A 24,278-nucleotide genomic window follows, 5' to 3' on the forward strand; every position below is an offset into this window, starting at 1 on the left:
TTCATGCAAAGTAAGGAGTAATTATACTCTGATCTGTAATAAAGTGCCATAAAGCACTGCTTGCTCAAATTTGATCAAACATCTGCTGTAATCCCCAGCAGTTTAGCTTTCTGGCAGGGCTACTACTCAGTCAAGTATTACTTAATTTCAGTGTATCTAGTTTGCATGCCAATTTGAAATACAAACCATTTTTCTGTTGAGCTTTGTCATAATGTCCCGTGCAAGTGTGAAAAATGCCTGGTGAGGAGCAGAAATAATAAAGAAAGAGTTAGTCAAAGGACACATTATGCTAGGTTTGGAGTAGCCAGATACATTAACAACAACACAGTATTCTCTGTAGGCTGCTGCTACCACTTTGAGTTACAAAGCACTCTATGTACAACAGCTGTTGATTTAAAACTGCAGTAAACTCACTTTAGAAAAGTACTTATTTTTAGTCTCCATTCCTTCAATCTTTGAAGTGAGCAAGCAGACATTCCCATTGCAGATCTCTTGGGAAAAACATCTACAAAGAGAAGGCTACCTATCACAGAATCACAGGGTTAGGGACCTCTGGAGATCTTCAGGTCCAATCACCCCCTGCCAGAGCAGAACCATATAATCTGGTGCAGGTTGCACAGGAATGCGTCCAGATGGGTCCTGAAAGTCTCCAGAGAAGGAGACTCCACAATCTCTCTCGGGGGAGCCTGCTCCAGTGTTTGTGACCCATACAGTAAAGAACTTCTTCCACAGGTGGAACTTCCTGTGCTGCAGTTTACATCCATTACCCCTTGTCCTATCCCAGGGTGCAAGTGCAAAGAGGCTGTTCCTCCCTTCTTGACACCCAGACCTCATCTATTTATACACATTTATTAGACTTCCTCTGGGTCTTCTCCAGACTTAAAAGCCTACAAAATTAATTATTCTTTTTCTTTCAAAACTGTGCTGTGCATCACAACTGGAAGCCCACTAAAAGGTCTGAGGATAGCACGCATGGGAATTCACATTATGATTAGTTTGCTTTCTGTCCTTTAGAGATTTTGCTCCTGTTATAAGGTTATTTCTGTTTCCAACATCCCTACTAAATCAATTAATCAATCTGGCAAATTTTGACACCTTATACTTCAAAGTATGAAGGAACAAAAACATTTCTGTAACAGAAAAATTCTCAGTTCTCCAGAAAGGAAAAAAACAAACCTGTAAATACTTCCCCTCTCACTATGTTCAGAATATATCCAAAAGTGGACACTTAACACAAATAAATCCCAACAAGTAAAATAAATTAATTCACTTCTGACTATAAGAGTACCACAACACTGTGCCATTTCCCACAGGTTGAGCATTTGGTAAAAAGAAGACCGAAGCGTTGCTTGCTGACTGCCTACAGCAGCTGCATTTTTTAATGCTTTCTCCACCATTATGAGGCTACTCCTTGTTTTTCAATATAAAATAATATTCAGATAGCTGTTTGGAATAGGCCCAAGCTGATGTTGGACATTTAGTGACCTAGAGGACTTTAAATTAAATTGGAGAGCGTGTGAAGAAAGAGCAAGCCAACCACCTGGAGAAAGAAGATGGGTATGTTTCATTAGGACACTACTGCTATATGCCCCTGGTATTAGCTGCTAAGGGTCACACTTCCACTGACCACTGTAGAATCGTGTCTCTGAAAATCAGGTCAAGCACGATTCCAGATGCAGCACAATGCAAATACACATTGTAGAACAATCATTCTGCAATCAGAAAAAAATGCTTGGCTGGCACTGCATCAGTCATGTTATTTTCCAGTAACAACCTTTTCAGTTTCTAGTTAATTTGTTGGCTGCATGATCAGCATTGAGTGTATGTCTGAAGAAATTTTAAAAGGTGTCTCATAAATAGTCATGGAAAGCTACAGGAACAACATTTAAGAACCAGTCTGCCTTGTCTTAATGAATTAATCTTAATGTAACTGGTTTTGATGTCCTTTTTTTCCCCACACACTTTTCAGAGACCTCAGATCCCATACACACATGTCATTCATGGTAAGGTGGACCAGAGCTGAGCCATTTCTCCTTCTGATTCCATTTCATATGCTCTTATACATGGGGTTCTTGTTTTTACAGCACAAAATTAATTTGCAGGGAAACAGATTGTAAGTCTACAGGTAGCACACTGCAGAGCTCCTCTAACATTAGCTCATGACAATCCATGCTGATGTTCCAGGCTAACACACAAAGATATCAGTCTCACCTGCTAGCACATATTCAGTAGTAACCTGAAGGCTCCTGGACACAGTAACATGTTATTCTGAAAGTAAAGAATCTTGACTCCAATTTCCTGCACAAAGCTTTGTCCTAAAATGACACCTGATCTCTGTCCAAAACCACTTGCCATTTAAGTAGCAAGGCACAGAAGTCTAACCGAGTGTACCATAACAGTAAACCACTCTGTAACACCCATGTAAGACAAGATCACAGACATTACTAAAAACAAGGAAAGCTGGATTTTACAGCAGCTCCCTAAATAAAACACAACCGGGGAGCAGGGGAGGAGGGGATGACAGACTATGACGCAGGACCACAGATGGGTCTTCACATCCCAGATCAGGTCAGAAAGTCCAGTAGACCTTGGAACATACCTCCAAAGATATACCTATGGGTAACACCCATCTCTTACCTCTTCCACATTTATGCTGGATTTTGCACTTGTCTCCAAAAACTTGATTCCATAATCAATTGCTAACTGGAAGAGAGGTTAAAGTTTTTCAATGTTTTCAAAGTTTCTTTCTAAAAGGAACATTTCACATAATATTATACAGAATAGATGCTGTATACTGCAGGAGGCTTTAGAAACAACCCTTGCAAAAACCTTAAGTGCTTGGACAATTAGACAAAATAATAGAACCTTCATATAAATTCAAAACCAACAAAGAGATTAATTGCTCTGAAAGAGATTAATTTAGGATCTAAAAGAACATTTAGACAAAAATGTTCACTGATAGGCATTTCTTGCCAGATAACTATATACAATCACCCCATAAATTGTTACTAGCAGCTAACCTGCTTTACCTGTGTACATGATAGATTATTTTGTACTTGCTAATTTGTTGTGCAGAACAACTAAATACGTAAGCTTTAATAACTGTATTTATGACAAGTAATCACCATGGTCAATTCAGTACACCATGATCAACCTACAAGCAAAGCTCTATATTGAGATTTAGAATACCTCAAGCCATAGCAAGTCTCTTTACAAAACCTCCCCCTCAAGACAGTAGTACCATTAAGTTTATCCAAACTTGGAGAGCCATGTGATATTGAAAAAAAACCAACAAAAAAACCAAACAAAAACCCAACCCAAATCTGTCATTCTCTAAGTTTCTGAAACATGAAATTTGAGGCTTATCATCTCTCATATGCTTAAAATGTACCAAATTCCCAGCAGGTGGAATCCTAAGAAAAGTAGGCTTCTAAATAAAGCGAGTCACAAAAGCTTACCTTCTCCCCTTTTTCTTTTGAGACTTGTCTTTTTTCATTCATATCACATTTGTTACCCAGGATCATTCTTTCTACATCTGAAGAGGCATGCTGAAACAAGAAAAAGTAATCTCTCAGAAACAAAGTGCATCATTACTTAAACGAAACGCGTGCTCCACGCATCCACAAGTGAGTGTCTTACTTCTAATGAGCTACCTAATGTGAAGGCACTACTGAGAAAGAGACTAACTTCTGAAATGGACAGTATTTAAATAGGTTGGAGCAAGTACTCCAGGATTCAATGTGTCTGAGCTTTATGCCAGATTGAATACAGTACCCTGAACTCTGTACCAAGCTGTGCACATGCGCAGGCATTTGCTGTTCTGAAAATGTAACAGCACAAACTTTATTTCTAAGTAGTTCACAGACATCTGGGCAGGAGTATCATTATGTGATACATTTACACTTTTAAAATATATTACTAACAAAGGACTTCTTAAGTAACAATAAATTCAGCAAGAGAACTTTTCCCAGCCCAGTTGCTATTGGATCAGATTGGTCACTAATACAGGGATTTTGCTTAAGAGCCAAAGAATAATACTAAAGAAAAGCTCATGGATGTTAAGTTTAATGGGGAAAACACAACAACAAAAAACTCCAGTAAGAGTATCCAACCAAAACATCAAACTACTGAAACCAAAGCCCTCACAATCAAAAAGAACCCCAGCAAGACTCTGTAACCAATTACAGCTTCAGTAAAATGAAGGTTTCTCCTCTGAATTAATAATGGCTTATCCCCACTTGACAGTATGTCCCATTCAAAAACTTACAGTAAGTTAGCAGCAAGGACGCTTATCCAAGACCAATGAAAAGTCAAAAATCTCTAATGAGAAATATACAACACAGCAGTAATTGAAATTCATCAGATCTGTCGTTTCAGTGAAAGGTAGACCCCCTAAGACCTCGTTCCTTTCCATTCCACCCTAAGATTCTGCTTCTTCCCATTCCTTAGAAACACTCAAAGGCAAAAAAAGAATAATAAAAAAGTAATCTAGTAAAAACACTTGATGCTTACTTTTTAAACTGTAGTTTTCTACCTTCTATTCCCTAGATAAAGCAGATAACATTCTCCCCATCAACAACCACAGTCTAACTTGGCCATATATGTGGGCTACTATAATGAAAGTAATGACTTCATTTCTTTGTCCCAGGGAAATCCTAAGAGGGATCAACCATGAAGTACATCCCAAAGCACTTACCTCCTCTATGTTTCTTATCCAGTTTTTTATGTTGTCAAAAGACTTTTCATTTGTGATGTCATACACCAGCATAATTCCCTAAGTAAAACAAAGAACATCTAGTTAGAAGAGCTGGCACTGCTGGGTGACTTTTTGATGTATGCTGCTGGTTTGATTATACTTCCAAGAAATTCAACTTATGTCTGCAATCCTTTCTCAGAGCATTGCTGAGAATTTATGCAAAATAGTACTATTCAACATCTTCTGCTACTGTTACAGGTCAAGCACACCACCAAGATGAAGTTTTAAATTATGAGCCACATTGGCAAAGTTTAGAAATTCTACAACAACAGCAACTATGATTCTGTTGCTAAAATCAAGTTCACAAACAGCATCTTTAAGCAGTTAAAGCTGTGAAATCCAGTCTGCTGGGCCCAGTAGATACTTACAGCTCAGCTGACACTAAATGCTCTCTCAGAAGCCTGAGCTTTTTAGACAGTAATGTACATATATTCCATAGATTCTCAACAATTAGCAAATCAAGGGAAACTACACAGCAGCTGCATTAAGGACAGACTGCCATGTTCACCTCCATTCCTTATTGCCTTCCCATTCATTCCTTGTAGGACAAACAGTCCTAGGCCATGGACTGGGAGGTGGAGAGAAGACCACATCCCTAGCTCAAACCTCTGTAATTACTAGCTTAATATAGAGCCACAACTACTACTATTCTCCCCATCTCTGTTCCATAACAGTAGAAGTATTTGGACACACAGCCAGACTACGAATGGAAGGATCTGGTCACAGTAAGTGATAACGCCAGGGGTAGTAGCAGCACAGCTTGCAATCAGCAAGTTGAAAGTGTTCCAACAAAATATCTCAAGCCATAGCATTAAGAACCATTACAAGCAGCTGAATCACAAAGAGTGCAGGTTATGAGTTAGCTGACTTCAAGTGCTTCTTAATGGAGAAAAAGGCAACAGTAGCGTTTGTCAGTGACTGTATTTCTAGCCCAATTTTTGCATTCTCTACTAGGTGAAGAAAAAAAGAATCCAGTGAAGTACACTTTAAAGAATAAAAGAATGTGACCTATTTTTCAAATGTTTAAAGGGGTTAACTGCATTTTAAAAACTTAAAAGCATATTTAAAAAAAAACAATAGAGATTTATGTTTTATCACAAGACCATGCCCAGACAAAATAACAGGTTTAAAAAAAAAGAGCATCAAAATATCACTAAACCAAAAACCCCAACCAAACCACAAACTCTATCCCCCACATCTTGACTTACATTTATCCAATCATCCAGCTGAAGACTTGCATGATACAACCTTAAGAAGGGCAAAGCAGTTACACTAGTTGTGCCTAATATTTTTGAAGTGAGAGCACTCACCATGGCACCTCGGTAGTAAGCTGTTGTGATTGTGCGGAATCTCTCCTGGCCTGCTGTATCCCTAAAAGAAGCAGTGAAAACAGTATCTGTTGGAGGTGATCTTTACAGTCTTCTCTAACTAGTAATGTCTTTTTAAACAGGGAACAACATATTTGTACTAAGTCATTACAAAAACAAAACAAACAAAACAAAACCAAAACACCCCCCCCAAAAAAAAACCCTAAACATTCATAAGATGTTTGTACAAGTTTCTTTAGCCATCAACATCTTCCCCATTCCCTACTTATATCAGTGGTTACAGCAGCACAAAAGCATTTAGATTTTCATGCAAGCAATAAAACTCAGTGCTATGCATTAGAATAATGGAAAAGGCAGCTCTGATGCTTCCAAGTCCTGCATTAAAAAGAGGCTAAAACATGAAGCAGTAAAGTATTTTAGGGGAGTGAATTTTCCTGAAAATGAGCCACTATATCTCGGTATGCTGATATTTTATCCTAATTGACTCCAAAACAGTGTCTGTGTGTAGCTGAACAAGAAGACCAAACCATTTGGGTACTCATCATGCCTAGGGGAAGCTGAATCCCAATGGCCTGCCAAAACCAACTTTTTTACTTACGTTATAGAGAAAAAAAAATGTACCCACCACTTCTTGTGCTTCACTTCCTTAGTCACAATAATTCTGGCTTCTGTTCAAGTAGTACAACTGTCTTTTCTAGAACTTGAGGAACCAGCAAGAGCCCTACACTCACCAGTAACATCTGAAGAGTTTGTCATGTGTAATGATGCTACTCCAAAAGTACTCATTCTCTACCAGCAGGAGGATCAGTATTTACTAACCAACCATGCAAGGAATGGGAGCTTTATGGCTCACTTCTGCCTCTCTGAGCATGACTAGTTATCCAAGTATGAGAGGAGATGACATTTGATTAGGTCATATATTTTAGTTTACCTCTATGGAGTTAACATCCATCTTTCACACAGAATAGCTAAAAGCACATTTAAGAGGAGACCTTTTGATAAAATGGGAAGTTGCTGTAACATTTGCATGTGAACAGGCTATTTCCTGTGCTACTGAAGCAGAACCACACCAAAAGCTAGCTATGGAAAAGCACAAACCTTGTAAATAGTCAATGAATACAAGGTATGAAAACTCCTGGTTGACCCAGGCTATGAAGTATTCCTGCTCAAAGATTAATTCAATACTCACCAAACACCTGAATTAGTTTGGAATACTTACCATATCTGTAGCTTGATTTTCTTTCCATCTAATTCTATTGTTCTGATTTTAAAGTCAATTCCTGAACAACAAAAAAAAAAGAGAGATACTCTAAGTTCTGCAACAAAAGGAAGTGTTCAGTTTCTTGATGATTTGGTAACAGTGAATTCAAGTGAAAAGGAAATATTTGGAAGTTGTAATTTCTTCCAAACACTAGGATGTGCTGAGGAGACACCAAGGTTTTCAGCTGCACTCAGCATATATCATAGTATCATCAGGGTTGGAAGAGACCTCACAGATCAAGTCCAACCCTTTACCACAGAGCTCAATAATATCAAGGAGATCTTATTCTCTGCAATGAAAAATGAACAAATTCAGACTCACTCAGGCTCCATCTCAATTCTTCCATTTCACACCAATAAGGTTACTACTTTGAGTGCACATTTCCCCCACCTGTGACTAGTCCCTGAAGTTCAAGTCAGTTCTCCAGAACCGCCGCTGGCTCCGAGGGAAAGACCTATACTACGATTCCCTTCGTTCCTTTATAAAGCTGGCATCTACTTTTGAAAACTCATGTTTAATGCAGTCTAATCAGACACTACAGTATATAGCAAAGCATCACAGGAAAGGAACCTGTACATACAGTCAGTGAAGGCAGAGCTCATAGAGCATGAATGGGAGTCTCTTCCAAGAACACCAGTTTCAGAACAGTTCAGATTTTCTAGGAAGCTACAAAAGGTATCAAGAAAACACTTCTCTCCTTCCCCCCTCTCACATTTAGTCATGATACCCATCAGTTCTGAGGTTGATTTTGAAAATATAAGCCACAGGAAAAAAAAATTCAGAAAGGCTTAATACTGTGTTTTATGTTTTAAAGGTATAAGATGGCTGCAAGAATTAAAGCTAAAATTTCCCTTACCCTAGACTATTTTAACTCCTGTGATTCTGTAACATAGCTCAAATCGAGACTTGCTCAAGTCCCACCATTTGAGTGCCAATTTTTTTATCCCAGGATAGCTAACTCCATGGATTCATCCAATTAATCTGTTTTGAAACTGCTAGCCCATTTCTTCTTCAGTGAGTCTCAAGTAGCTATTTGATATTTAATTTTTAGAAGATTTGGGGTGTGTTCAAATTATTAAATTATATATGAAGAAAGAAGAATTTAAATAAAGTTACAATTAATTTAATGTAATTGAAGTTAGTTAGGAGTATCTCATTTGGGAAAATGCTGTTTCTTGTCCATCACAAACAGGATTTTTTAATATACTACAGTAGTATTTGAATATGGAATACAGATATTCATTAACTATTCAACTTTCATTCTTCTCACTTGTGATATTAATATTTTAATATACTGAAAATACCCAGTTTCATCCATTTAGTCTTAATGTGCTACGAATATGTAGTTTAGCCCATTAGTCAGAATACAAATTATGAGCAGAAATACCACATCAGCACTTTTAACAGCATATGAAATTAATTGCATTCATTTCAATTGCTATGTCTACTGCAACAATTGCAATTTCCCAAGACTCACTAGCAGATTTAAAGACAAAAAGATACTTCCATTATTTGCATTCTTCTAGAAATCACAGAAGAATGACAGGTACTTAAAAAATCCTTACTGTATGTGACAGACTCCTGGTTCAGTGCTTCCATTTCACATTTGACACCATTTTATCCCCCTTGTTGTAAAGATTCTTCTGCTAACCAGAGGCAACACCTGCTGAAATCACAGGTAATGGTATGCAGGTCTGGAAACAAATGACCTTTGCTCTGAATAGATTAACTTTTGGACTCAAGGGTTATAAAGCACAAAGACAGATTATCTGGAAAGGATGTTTTATCATGCACAACAGCATATCAGATCAGCTTTAAAATTTCCTCTGTGTCTAAGCCTGAAGTTTCACAAGTAGGTGTACCAGCTATCAGGAGAATTAGACTCAGAGACTACTGTTGTTTAAAGATAACTCTATCTACTGTCAAGTACTGAAGCTAGGACACATGAGCATAAGCAGTGAGAAGGCAAGCCTACACCAGTCATGTGTGCACCAATCCATGCCTTGCACAAACTGGTCTCTCGTGGTTAGTAATTTCCCTTGCAGCACCAAAATTACTTGTATGTCCACTCCTTTAATCACTTGTAGCACTTAGCTCTGCATGAAAAAAATGCCTTCTCAGAACATAAAATTACTAGTAGGAACTTCACCAAAATTCTTGAGTAAAGATGAACTTCAAAGCTACGGGAAGAATATAATGAGGAAGGCCACAAATACCTCTGTTAGACACTAACATGTTTAGCAAATGCAAATGAAACTTTAAAAAGTTTAGAGGCCCAAACCAGCTAGAAACTGGTGTTTCTTTAGTTCTTTCACTTCAGTAACAGGAAGTGGTAAGCTGCAAACATTTGTAGAGCAAGCCTGGTGACATGTGCTGCCACTTCCTGCCAAGTACACTCTATGGCTAAGTATGAGCAACATTTTGCTTACAGTTAAACTTAAGTTACACCATGGGGAGCATTTTAACACTCCAATGACTACAGCAGTTCAGACGTCATTACTGGCAGAAAGTTTCCTTTATCCATGAATCCTTACTCTGCACAATCACCCACGGAGATACAAAAGCATGAGAAGACACTTGAGTCTAATACAGAAGAGCTGTTTGCAGCTTTCTCAGGTTTAAAATGCAGTGTCCAATACTGCTCATTCCAGTAGGGAGTGAAAGCTCAGAAATGTTTGAATGTCCATCTGAAGACAAAGCTTTACAAGCTTTTAGAAAACACTGACCCAGTTCAATTCTTAGAAGGCAAAGGCTAACGATGTAGTTATTTGCTTAAGCAGTGTTGCCACACAGCTCTGACACACTATTCTCCACCTAGCAAGTCAGCACATATCTAACATGAGTACAGGAACATTTGTTGCAGGAATCATAGACTTTCAGTCTGCAAGGATGAAGGCCAAGTTGAGACCCCAGCTGTGCACTGGTTAGGACTGCAGTAGCTTGCATTTACCTTGCAGCATGGGGTAAAAGTAGCTGAGGGATTGTTTTCTGTACAGTCCTCTCCAGAAGCTTGCTAACTATCAGTCAGGGATACCACCTCTCTCCTTATTTTACTGAGGGCATTTTCTGCCAAAGCTTCCAAGTAAACTCTATCAAGGAATACCCCAAGCAGAGAAATCTGCACACCAAGAAGAACTCAGTATCATTAGTGTCACACAAAGGCTTAGACAAAAACCCACCAGAGCTGCATGTTGCTATATTTACCTTGTGTCACTATACAGTGCTAATAAAATTCACTGGCTAGGGTATACCATTGTGCATCACCACACAGCCAAACATCAGAGGCCAGGGAGACTGGCCTCACCTAGGCCTGTTTTGGTTTAATACAAGAAGTCATGCTCACCTCTCACACTGAAAGCTCCTCTGCCATTACTGCTTCTTCCATTCACCACCAGTCTACACCCTAGTTAAACATTCCTTCTTATTCCAGCTGACCCAGGCAGATTTTACCCACAATTAAGCTATAATGCAATCATTTTACAGAGACATTAGGAAATGTTCCAAAAAAGAGCTGCATTACAATACTAAATATTTCCAGCTGCAAACTTTAACAACACTAGTCTGGCACAATTCTTACAGAATGCAAAGACAAACAGCAGAGGTGCTGCAACAGTTCATTTTGCTCCTTCAGTTTTTAGAACAGTAGCTTACTCTCAAAGCATCACTGCTAACTCCTTCGTTACAGCATTTTAACCCTGTAGTCACCAGAGATAGCATCTCAAGTTTTTCAGTGCTACAGAATGGGTTTCAGCTAAGCCTCCACTACTTTTCCCTACAAAGTGCCACTGTTTGCATTTACAGATTTGTTTAAAACAAGAAACAGAACAAATTCCTGTTGCAGAAAATGCTTCAGAACGAAGAAGCCAAACTAAGTAAACCACTAGAACAGTACCAGCAAGTACTTCCTGAAGGGAAATACTATTTGATTTTCAATCTACTTAACAAGAAGGTAGAAGGGCCATGTTCTTGAGTAATAAAAGCAATGCAAGACAGACAGAAAATAAGTAATGAAATTTATGTTAACCCCACCCAAACCACTTAGTAGCCACTGGGAAGAAAATATGAGACTGACTATACTGGCATTTAATGGGTTTGTTGGGTTTTGCTGGTTTATGTTTTGTTTTTTAAATTTAATAGACAAACCAAGGGAATTTTCAAAAGGGATTTAACACCAAAAATTTGCAGAGAAGCTGTGAAAAATACACTATCTGATTTGCTTTCTAGTCTAATTTTAGACACATCTATCAAAGAATGTAAAAGATGCACCACAGTGTCTGATCTTGTTTATTAAACTAAAAATTAAGAAATAGGTTTTGCATGGTGTTGACGTTGTAAATGCCCTACCCTCCTTTATCTAAGTCTTACCTTCCTCTTTTGAAGTTAGAATGCAGTAAGTAAAATTAAATGGAAATAAATATTTTCCCAATGAGGTTCCTTGATAAACAGAAACCTTGTGGCACTTATCATCATTTGATGTGAAAAAGGAATTAACTACACTATGGGGAAAGGAGTCAAGGTATAAAGTCTCATGACCCTTTTTGAGCAATACAGCATCAGAACGACTGGAATTTATGCATCAGCTTTCAAGCTGGACTTGCTCCATCTTCACAGCACTGATCCTTCCTATCCTGCTGTGTTTATATATGGAGTTGTGGGGGTTTTGATTGTTTGGTTTGCTTTTGTTTTGATTGTTTGGTTTTGTTTCATTTTAATGGGCAGAGCTGGAAAAGAAGAAAATTTTGCAACTTCAATGCAAGACACAACATGGAGGAGTCTTCAAGACACTCGAAATGAAAACATTTTCTTGTGGTCACTTGAAGTTAAGGCTGAATTAAAGCCATTTAGAAATGAGCAAGGAGATTTGTAACCTACTTTCACAGTAAAGAAGTGAGAAGTGGAACATGACTGAAAAATCAATAAGCATCACCTTCAGATTGCTGAATTCTGAAACAGAACTACTTGCAAAATACTCCTTCCTATAGGCTTTGCTTCTTGTGAACAGCAAGTGACTATGTTGCACAGATGAACATCAGAACTAGTAAGCAGTAGTACTAGTAAAGCACAGGTCTAATGGCTGGTATTGCTCTGCTGCTTTTCCAAGGATTAAGTTTGAATTTGAGAGCCATCACAAGCCTGTCAGCAGTATATGTTTCAGAATCAACTGCTGCAAGTGCAAGACAGACAGGCAGATGTCACTAGCAATCATACACACAAGCTTTGTGTGGACACACACAAAGACTGAAGAGTTTCAGCATCCTTCATGCAGATTTCAATCCCAGAGAGACCTACAGGTCAACATTTTTCCAGAAACTTGTTCTTTTAAAGATGCGTCCAACAGCTGAGGGACATCAATTTGTTTGTGTAGATTTTCCCCACAAGCTCACCTAGGGATTGGTATTATTTTATTACTGTTCTCAGCAGTAGGTATTGCAGGGTTTGGATTAAGTACACATTTTTTCTTTTCAATGGTGTTCTTAGGGGAATATTTGCTTGTGCTACATCAGTATATTGTCTCAATTTATAAAGGTAAATAAATGAAGCCTCGGAAGTCTGCCTTTATCATGGATCTTTCCTTAAAGATTTCAGTAAACGTAAGAAATGACAAAGTAGGAACCAAAATCGGTGTAAAAGGCAGGGTGGGGCACACTTGCAACACACCAGTGTGTCATACAGCCTCACGCAAAAGAACAAAGTCTAAGAATTCTGAACTTGAACGCTTGGCTTTAGTGCTCAGTAACATCTGCCAGGCATTTTCAGATGACCTCAGCAATGTCTTGTATCACTATGCAAATTAAAGGCACAGCAGCCTTTTATTGCCACCATTCAAAAGTACAGCAGATTAACACGAAGCAACACACCAGGGCAAAGGTCAACGTTTTTTCAGTGTTGCAAGATTAATTTATTTTAGAATTACACAAAAGCACAACCAGTTTTATTCATCCTTTCACAACTCAAAATGACACAGCTGTATTCTATTCCTTCTGAACAGCCCTTAAGAATCCACAAAACACTAATAAACACAGAGTGAGCTGAACAGGCTCCTTCCTTTACCTTACAATCCACCCCCCCCCAGAATCTAATGCTAGTGGCCTATACACTGATACACTGCAGTGTCTTGCCCCTTGAAAGATGCTAATATTTAGTAAGATTCTTGAAGATACATGCAACACACAGGCAAAATAAATATAAACAAATGGCTAGAAGTAGGTAAGGCAGTGAAGAATGACGGTGCCATGTATATATATACAGTAAGTCAGCTTCCTGCTCCTAAGACCTTGAAACTTACCACCAAGATCAGATGAAAGCTCATAATGCTAAGCAAACTGCTGCTTGCTTCAGCATATGTCTCTTCAGCCATGGTACAGTTACCACCCTAAGCTTACTTTTTTAGGACAAACTATTTTCTGTTTAAAAATCACAGAATGTTAGGGGACTGGAAGGGACCTCGAGAGATCCATCCAGTCCTACCAGAGCAGGATCACCCAGGGCAGGACACACAGGAACACATCCAGGTGGGTCTTGAGTATCTCCAGAGAGAGAGACTCCACAACCCCCCATGGCAGCCTGTTTCAGTGTTCTATCACCCTCATAGTGAAAAAAAATTTCCTCATGTTTACATGGAACTTCCTATGCTGCAACTTGCACCCATTGCCCTTTGTCCTGTCATTGGGCATCACCAAGCAGAGCCTGGCTCCATCCTCCTGGCACTCACCCTCTACATATTTATAAACATTAATGAGGTCACCCCTCAATCTCCTCTTCTCCAAGTTAAAGAGACCCATCTCCCTCTGTCTCTAAAAAGAGAACAAGGGATTCAGAATGCAACTTATAATCAGCAGAACTAGACCAAACTACACTTAGAAACAGAGATTTTTGACAGCTCAACAACCTAGTGTGATATGATTATCATGCTAAGACTTGAATCCAGTGCTCTTCAGCCACTTGTTCCTAAGAGTGCTCCTATGAATTCTGCCACCACAACCATGCACTGCAGTGCTTCAGTCTGAACACTGAAAGATCATGCAAAGTGAAATTATCTTTTCAGCATTCAGAATTTAGATTGCTTTGACCAGCTGTTGAATTGCATAGCCCACCAAAATACCACCAAACAGTCAGCAAAAATATTCAATCCAAATGTAAGCCTGTGAAACAACGTAACAGTTGAAACTTTTTACTGCCTGATAGCAGTAAAGTCACCAACTATGATAATGGCCCAGCTTTAAAAGGGTTTGGCCCCTGCAGAGTGTCATTTAGAGTTTACAATGTAGGTACAACAGCTCTGTGGAAGTGCACAGAAATTAACCAGTATCTAATTCTATGTTGAATTGAAAATAGGCCACAGCTGATGGCAACTCAGTTTCACCACAAACAAATTTAAAATAGATTTAAATGGCACTACTGATACCAAGAGTAAAGTCTGTTTATTGTAAGGATTATTTACAGAGTGTCTCTATGGGGAATGCAGTAACTTAGCTGCTTTGAGAACATGCTCTTTTCAAGCCAATGTGCAACTGGAGAGCAACAAATGTTTGAAATGGCCAACAAACTTCAGTTAAAGCTAGTTAACCTGAATAGGTGCTTCCACTGATGAAGCATGACCAAATCCTTTTCTCTTTTGAGAGTTAGTTTTCATCTAAGCAAGTTCCATAACTGAGCTTGCCATCATTTGTAAGGAGAACTGATGGTGTAACTTAGGTACAGCCCTCCTCCTTGGAGTAGCAGACCCCAGACTGCACTGTTCCAATCACTGAATTAGAGCCCTAGTTCATGCAAACCGAAAAGCGGCCCACAAGTAATGTGTAAGCAGTTCTAGTATGAATCCTACACCAGGATGTTCCTGACCAGCTGCAGCCTTGTGCTGACACAGCAATTGCTCTGTATTTCACACTCCAACTGTGGCTACAGCAATGTCCCAAGGACCCAGCCCCATACTCACTTAACCTGCAATGCAAAAATGGGAGATTTGTCTGTCTACTGTTTACTTTGAAGCTCATTTCCCTCAGCTCTCTGGGACATTGCATATGGCTTTCTACTGGACAAGAAAAAAAAACCATACACAAAAGCTTTGCCATGTGTTTTCATGGATATGAACACCACATTTCCCCATGGCTTAGGAATACAAATATTCAATTATTCTTTCAGAAGACCAATGCTTAATATGGCATAACATGTGATGAGTCTGTATCAAAAGCATCATTCAATAGGTAAGACCCAAAAAAGCCTGCAAGTGGAACACTCTATAAGAGAAAGAGATGATCCCAAATGTCCTGTCTGTAAATTGGTTATTTGTAGATGTAGAACACATAAAAATGCTGTCTTTTACCAAGATAACTGAATACTGCTGTGCTGCTAAAAGGGAAAAAAAAAATTATTAAAAGCCCACTTTATTCAGGAGTTTGTATTTTAAGCATCCAAAAGGTTGGAAAATGTCTTACTAAAAAAAAACTCTAGGTAACCAACAGTGTCTTGCCCCAAGGATTTAAAATGACTATTCATATAATACACCTCAATTGTGATGATAGTAAAAAAAAGTTATATTTGGTTTTATTCAGTAATTTTTGGTCTGGATGAGGCCATATGACCATGTGGTGATAAAGGGAGGTGTCACTTCTCTTTTTAAAAAGCCTCTTCAACTTTCAGAGCTCCCATTTGATCTGCTTGTCTATACTGAACTGGTTATTCGGAGTGAAGAAATAAAGACTTATGGAGGCCATACCATTGTCCATTTACAGCAGAAGAGGTGCTGCATGAAAAGCAAGCATACAGGGTTACAGAATTCAAAAAGGAAAGGAAGAAATGGCAAAAAATGCCATTGCAAAAAGATGGAAAGAACAGTGCACAGAATATGGACAGTACCAGAAGCACAAGCAGATAAAAATGCTAAAAATACAAAGCATTCTCCAACAATGGCTCTCAGCTCTGTAACGGACACTCTGGTTCAGAGCATCTGGGTTACCTATGATGAACAAGATGTCTCATTCAATAAGAATTATCCCTGTGATGATAAATTATCTAATCTAGGAATTCCAGTTAGAGTCTGAAATACAGTCACGGTTCAGAAGCACGTGTGCAGAGTACCTAGCAAAGTACCCAGTACAGCAGTAAAATCAGGCCAGATCAAAGCAGAAAGTCCAAAGTTAACTGCAGTTATTTTTAAAGACATCACCCTCAGACTCCGGGAACATCATTTTCATGAGAGGCTTCTTTAAACTCATGTTTTCACATGTGGGTAGGTACAAGGGGGTTTCCTTGTTTGGGAAGCAAAGAACACGAGGGAGGAAGAGCTGCTTTATTTAACGTCTTAAGTCAATCATGAAATAAGCTTTTTTGCAAGCCTTTTACTACCTAAATTACCAGTTAAATGCACATATCTTATTCCTTACAATTTATCTTTCTGGTAAATAATGGCTTTCTTCTCCTCTATTATGCAAGGTTTTTCAAACGGCCACTTCATCTCCTTTTCCTGCACTGTATGTTCTAAATATTCCTCTCTAGCCACTTCTGTGAGGCCAGAGAAGTTTTCCCATCCAGTAGTTACTCTGATTGTATCTTCCTCCTTCCTTCCATGCTTGAGTTGACACAGATACCTTATTTCATCTTTAACCTCATAAGAAGTCACACCATAGAGATACTAAAGGAAAGCTATTTCTCTCTGGTAGATGAAAGAAGGAAGGAACTTTGGTGTGTGGGGGGAGAGGGGGAGGTGCAGCACATATGTTCCCTGGCCAATAGCCATCTTAGTTTCACACAATTTCTAAAACTTGGTCTGCTCTTCCTGAGTTCCAGGTTTGGTGCCAGACTCCTATTAGTGATCAGTCTGCTTTGCATGTTTTCAGATGTTGCCATATGTATAAAAGAATGCCACTGACTTTCAGCATCAGTTTTTCTCTCTTACGCCTTAAGAAGCAGAGTTTGTACTCCAGCAGCAGAACTAATACAGATTATCTTAAACTTGTTCAACTGTTCTCTCTGACAGAAGTTTTCTGAAACATGCAGTGCTTCACTTGGCTTTAAAACTTCACTGAATCTGATCAAAAAACATCAGATCTTACATTTAAGAAGAGAGTGTCATAGTTCTTTAAGAGCATGAAAGACTGAGATTATTTCACTGTACTATTTTTCAAAGGAAAAGGAGCAGTAAAATAATAACACTCTTGCTGAATCAGAGAGGCATACAGTAAAGTTGTATTTAAAGATGTGCAGGAAAAGATACAGCATACATGAAATCCTTAACACCTAATGCAGATACAGCATACATTAGAATTCCCCCAAAACCTTCCCTTCAACTAAGCTAAATCACCAAACTCCCAGTGCTCATTTTCTCCCACCCCCCACTGTCTCCCAATTAGGCCCAAGCAGGCCGAAATTCTCTGCAGCAGCCGCCTTGAGGGCCACTTACCAGAGGGTGCTCCTACATAGCTACCTAGATAAGAATCCCTCTGGAGAGCTGGAAAGAGAGGGAGCAAAGAGAGCAAACTGACCTTGCTGCTCACTGTTCAAGTGTTTGCAGGATTATGGGATTTGAGTAACAGAATTACGGTACCTGGTACCGTCCAGTTTGTCCTCTGGGATGGATCTTGGTCCCTATAGTTTTTTAGGAAATCTGGAATAACCTAGAACCCCTCAAACCACGACAGAAAGCTTACTATAAACCAGATGATTAAACTAATGCAGCATCCAATTATTTTTCAAAACCCCTTTGATAGGCACTAAATTACTTCCCACTTAGTTCTTGCTGGGACAGGAAGTTGCTGACTTAAGTTTTGAGTTCCAAGTGCCATAACTAAAAGCCCCTGGGATCAACCCTGCTTGTACAAGACCATCATGCAGTGTGGTTCTGCTCTAGTTACTATTATTTGTAGTTTATTCACAATAGAATAGGGCAAAATCTATTTTACATATCTACAGTTAGCCTGAGCACTTAAGCTACCATAACTTCCAACTAAAGGTAAAAACTAATATAATATCCTTTGCATTACAAGTAAACATCTAATTTCTATGACAAAATTTGAAATACAGCACCACTAGAAGTACTTATTTATTACATATTTCAGTTAAATTCTGAAATTAGTCAGTTCAAGATGTATTTCTAATAAAAGGACACCCTACTGCATCTTCCCCAAAAAAATAAATCACAAATTCCCCAACAGAATGTCTTCAAAACCTCTCTCAAAGCTTGTATCCATCAATCATCGCATTTGCACCTGCTTTCATTCATGCATTTGTAACTTTGCATTCAAATTAAGTCACAAAAGCAGCTCTGGGCTGCCCTCCTGTCATTCAAAAATCCAGATACCACATAAACAAGATAGACCTCCATCTGCCAGTTAGGAATAGGCACAGAGCAGTCAGACATCTGTCATGCTCTTTCAGAGTAATATGCAACAAGAAAGCTGAAAGAGTATTTTTAATAAAAGCTAAACAATTCCACTCATGTTGTTGGCCTGTTGCAGAATGCTGTAGGGAAATGCAATCAAAGTCTGTGATGTTCTTTGTTACCAGCTAAGTGCCACAAGAAACATGAGCTTCAATGCTCTTAACCTATGATGTCTCCAATTACAGCACATTCTGATTCACATCAGGAGAATACCTTGCTGACCACCTGTAACAATACCTTAAAAATGGAATTATTTTTCTAGTTTCATATTTGCCTCCATAATGCTGTCTACCCCTACTCCTATGTAAACCCTTGACCTTCCTCTCATCCCCTACTGAAGAGATGACCAAGTCCTAGATCTTACACATCTTGGACACGCAGTTTCATTCTGTAGGTATGAATAACGGTGCCATCTGACACTTAGTTACTTCAAAGTTCAGTTTATGATTACTTTATTATAATGAGCATTAATAATATAGCACCGACAATGCCCTCCAGACTCTTCCCTCCTTTTGCTCATCTATCATTGATGTGTGCTTTTTTTTCTACAGCTCCTATATCTGCAGAAGCCCAAAAGAAAATGAGTAAGAATAGGGAATACTGAAGTTTAATGGGAGGGTGATAAAAACCCAACAAGCTAACCACAATCTTTCTTTGTCTACCAAGCAACAAACCATGGGGCAGAAGAATAGAAGTATTCAGTGAGGCATAATTTGAGCACACTAAACAATTTCCATTACACATTACAGACATGGAAATTTCACTGCAAAAGGGAAGTTGACAATTTTGCTTGCCAAAGGAATTTCATCAAAGTGTTCAAAGGTCAGCATACATGTGCTTACTGCTGGAGTAGTGTCCTATTTTGCAAGAAGTCAGAGAAGGAAAAGTTACTTCTGTAAAATCAACAACTTGTTCTAATTCTCAGATGCAGTACTGTCTCATGTAGGCAACTTCCTGCCAAATGTGGTTATCACTTTGGATTAAAAAAAATAAATACAATGATTTTTAGTACGAAGACCTGCTGACTCTGAAACAAGTCATAAATGCTATCAGCTAAAAGATGTTACTTTACTCTCACAGAAACAAATTTAAGCAAAATGTTGAAAGGAATGCAAAGAATAAACATTACTTGGAACGATAAACCCAATCTGGTTTTACCAGACAGCACTACTTGAACAGCAAGTTAAGGTACTTAGAGACTGCTAATTTAATGCTTCTTACTCTCGTACGCCACACAAACGACTACCAAAATGCACATAAGATACTCCAAGATAAGTTTCACTTAAAAGTTGTTGAAGTGTGAAAACGAGCTGACTCAACTGCACTTCACTTTTTATGTAGAGCTGTGCAAAAGCAGAAGTTTCCACTGAGGAAGCAAACTGAAAAACATAACCTTACATAACACAATCCTGCTGTAAAAAAAAAAGTTTTATCCCATGAAAAGTTGATCCTCACTAGGGGCAAAGCAGTATTATGACCCTAACACTTTCACAAATTTTCCAAAGAGAACCACTGAGCTCTGTATAGAAAATCTGAAGTTACTGAAGGCCAGTCTATGTTTTCATGAGCTGAGAAACACACCACTTAAAATAACCAAAGGAATCATCTGAGAAAAGGATCACTGTTTCACTTCTCATAATAGGTAGAAAAGTTTGCTGAAGGTATTAGTTACACCAGGTAACCAAGGCAAAGACAGACTCTTGTGTCAGTAGTGATCCAAAAAAAGAATTCTACAAGTCTGATAAACTACAGATTTACATATTGGCCACGGGACACCAGGCTGGAGGACGCTTCAATCAGTACAGCCATCATTACGGCATGGTCAAACTCATGAGAAGAAAAATCAAGGGGCCACTTGCAAACCTCCAAGCAATCTGACAGAATATAGCCTTACAGGCATGTTTGGCACAGCAGCAGAAGAGAATCTGCAAAATACAACACAAGTAAGTCATGCAAGTGATTAAGTAAGCAGAGTTCACAACTGACTTATTTCTACACTACGAACATTAAGACCAAGAACATAAAACACATATTCTATAACTAAGCAGTATTTCCATAGCCTAATCCCACTTTCTTGTTTTCCTTTTGAAAACTGTATTCATTGCACTGGTAACTGAAGTGTTACGGTTTCATTTCAAGTAAGCTATTAAACAACAATAGGAGTGGGAAACTATCAGAAAGGTGCTTGGATATGATATGGACTCTTTCACCACAGCAACAAAATTTGCTTTAATTTCTTCTTAGATTCTACATCCAGAAAAAGTTGAAACAGTTCAGTTTTACCCCATATAGTTAAGACCTAAATGACTCACTTCACCCACAAACAGCATCTAAGTACATAAGATTAAACAATAGTTTGCTGTCAACGCCTCTCAAGTATATGCCTTTTTGGACTTCCACAATTAAACCAATTCCAACCTTGTTAGCAGAGAGCCAGCCCCGAGAACTAGGGCACCACTGTGGGCACATAACATTGTGTGTGCCAATCAAAATAATGAATTGAATGCACACTGTAACAGTAAGCACCACCATACTGTACAGTCCACTTCTTGGAAAACATATAAACAAAACAGCCTGGCAGCTTATACTCCAGGAACACTCAGTGTACTCAATTAGGAATGTTAATCTGGACATCTTAAAACTTCAACTGGCAGGGGGCCTGTCTGGGATAAGCATTGTATCCCCGTATCTCCCTCCACACCATGGCTGCCTATGCTTTGTTGGTCGAGGGAAATAAAACAACAAAAAAATCCCTCAGACTTATTGAAAGTGGAACACACCTATGCTGAGCCAATGTATTATTAATGACTGTAAAACTGACTAGTATTGAGCAGCCACCAGGCACTCACAGAAAAAGTGTGTGTGAGCACATCTTCAAACAAATTAGATCTACATAATTGACCTAAAAGTAATAAAAGCAATACACAATGAAGACAGAAAAAAAAACAACCCAAGAATTTTTTATTCAAGCATGCATCAGCACTTCATGAACAGTTTCACTATTTCCTGCACAGTCAACTTTCCCATTTGTAGGCCCTTTCCTAAAAAATAAAAGGGACTGAAAGAAACAAATTCTAAGAAGGAAAATGTAGCTGTGCAATCACAAATGCCAGCAATGGGATGAGAAGTATGCCTTGGTTATTACTAAGTTTCTTCAAGATGAAGAGTGTTGAAAAGAAGACCTTTGTGAAAACAGATACAAAGGAAGGAAATGAGAGCAATTCCTATATTTACTAAATAAGGTAAGAACAAACCAGAATGACATTCACAATCCTCAAGACTTCAAAGTCATTCAGTGAGAAAAAGAAGTATCAAAGGGCAAAGCAGTTCAAGAAACATCAAGAAAATGATTGGAACACAAACATTTATGTTAGCTATCTCTTTAAAAAAGGTCCTTTATACTTAACATAGTACTAATGTAGGCTTAAAACAGCTCCAAAACTATACAGATTTTTTATTAGTGTTTATTAAACCTTTTGATCTACTGCAGATACAGCAAAATACCTTTTAAGGTAAAATTTTATTCAGATCTTTATTAGCTGGTGTTAGTGATAGAGCACTCTGGGAATGGCTGCAGACAGAAAATGAATGTGCTACCTTAATCCTTCAGAAATTGTTTTGAAAGGCAGAAAATCTGTTTTTAAAACGCTAGAAATGCCAGCCACATCTCATTTAGACAATCACATCTGCCCGAACAAAAACTTGATGCTTAGGGAGAAAACAAGTTCAGTACAATGAAATGTCTCAAGAGCGCATGGCATTTGGGTAACAAATCAAACCGCATACTTCCACCTCATCTGTAAATCGGTTTCATTCCAATTAAGGTTCTACTCACTCTCTTGCTGTTATTTTTCAAAGCCAGCACTAATTTTGCCCTCCGAAATCCTAGTAACCTCCACCAGAGTTCACCTCTTCATCCTGGAAGTTGTACTTTATTTTCGTTTTAAAAAGTGACCTCAACTATGCGCAGCAAACCATTAGTCTCTGTTTCCTTACGTTTAGTTCAGCAGGAAGTAGTTTAAGACTGAGGAATCTTGCCGAAACATAACGGACAACAGGCTGTTTTGATACATCTGAAGGACGCTAGAAAAGGCTAGCTAGGCTTTAGAAACCTCCTCTCACCACCAAATTTACTACCAACGTCAGCTGCTATGAAGGCAGATCCTCTAACTAGTCATTAGGGAGGTTCTGGCTGCAGTCGACTGAGGAGCTTGACCAGTCCTATTGCCGATCTCAGACAGGGGAGCCGCGTGTGCGGAACACACAGACGCGTTCAGAAGAGTTGAGTTCAACTCTACCGAGCGCGGTGTAGTCACTGTCACTACGCAGCTTCGCATGAGCCACAGAGCGCTCAAGCAGTCCAAATCCTCTTCCACTTCCTGAAAATTCACGTCTAAACATAAATGAGCATTAATGGAAGTGCAAGGGGTAAAAATGACCGTAGGATCACCCTGTAACTCAGCCAGTGCGACGTTACGGGTATCACACAAGGCTCGCTACTGTTGCAGCCCCGCACACGCCATTGCTCCGGCGGCCCTACAGCAACATCATCACCACAGAACAACAGCCGAGCGGCCCAAGAGCTGTGCACGGCCCAGCCCGAGCCAACTGTTGCTGTGGCCGGGGCAGAGGGAGGCGCCGGGGCCGCCAGAGGACCGATTCGACCGATTCGAGTCCTGGGGGTCCCCGGCAGGGGCCGCGCCACCGAGCCGTCCTCCGCCCCGGGAACAAACCCGATTCCGCGCGGCCTGCCTGCACCGTGGCCCCGAAGAGCCCCCTGCCGCCTCGGGGACGGTGGGAGAATCGGCGCTTCCGAGCGCGGGCGGGGCGGGTCCTGCTCCCCCCGAGGGTGCCAAGGCACGGCGGCGGCCAGGGCACGGCGGCAGCCCGGTACTTCCCATCGCACGGGGCCCGTACAACGGCCGCGGGGCTCCCGTTCGCTCCCGCGCAGCGGACAAGAACAGGCGGCCGAGCGGCGACCCCAGCCCTGTGCGGCGAGACGGCTGGTGCCCCACCCGGCCCTCTCTCTCGCCTAGCCGGTCCTCTCCCGGCGGGAGGCCCCCGGCCAGCACCCGTCTCGCCCCCCGGGATGGCGGCAGCCGGTAGCGGCCGCGGCCCCTCACCGATGGTGGAGATGAAGGTGGTGTTGAAGGCGTCCTCGCTGAAGCGAAAAAGCAGGCAAGTCTTGCCCACACCAGAGTCGCCGATCAGCAGCAGCTTAAACAGATAGTCGTAGGTCTTCGCCATCTTCCCTCGGGCTCGCCACCGCAGGAGGGGGCGGCCGCAGCAGGGAGGGAGAGAGGCAGGCAAGCACGGACGCGACGCCCTGCTCCACGCCCACTAACGGCAGGCAGTGCCGCCGCGCGTCACGGCGCGCCGGAAGCGCTCCGAGCCCGACGGGAGATGCAGGTTGTGGCGGCTGGGCACAGCGTGACCCGGCCCTGCCGGAGCGTGGGCCTGCGACGCGGCCAGACACAGCGCGGGGCTGCCACACGCACGACCGCGATCTCCCAGTCCCCGAGTGAGCATTGCCCGGTTAAAAGCCAGCCATGCGGC

General features: G+C 40.2%; 1 protein-coding gene across 1 annotated transcript in view; it reads right to left on the reverse strand.

Moving 5' to 3' along the window:
* The window catches only part of RAB8B (RAB8B, member RAS oncogene family), a 28,567-nt gene extending 4,503 nt beyond the window's left edge, over positions 1 to 24,064 (reverse strand). The window contains exons 1-7 of the mRNA XM_064157384.1: positions 23,846 to 24,064; positions 7,304 to 7,364; positions 6,067 to 6,127; positions 4,697 to 4,774; positions 3,459 to 3,548; positions 2,638 to 2,703; positions 187 to 237 (exon numbers count right to left, since the gene is read on the reverse strand). Of these exons, the coding sequence (XP_064013454.1) occupies positions 187 to 237; positions 2,638 to 2,703; positions 3,459 to 3,548; positions 4,697 to 4,774; positions 6,067 to 6,127; positions 7,304 to 7,364; positions 23,846 to 23,969 (531 nt within the window). The 5' untranslated portion in view covers positions 23,970 to 24,064. The remainder of the gene's footprint in view (positions 1 to 186; positions 238 to 2,637; positions 2,704 to 3,458; positions 3,549 to 4,696; positions 4,775 to 6,066; positions 6,128 to 7,303; positions 7,365 to 23,845) is intronic.
* Positions 24,065 to 24,278: the final 214 nt, after the last annotated feature.

The sequence above is a fragment of the Pogoniulus pusillus genome, chromosome 17, assembly GCF_015220805.1.
Source record: "Pogoniulus pusillus isolate bPogPus1 chromosome 17, bPogPus1.pri, whole genome shotgun sequence".
Taxonomy (NCBI): Eukaryota; Metazoa; Chordata; class Aves; order Piciformes; family Lybiidae; genus Pogoniulus; species Pogoniulus pusillus.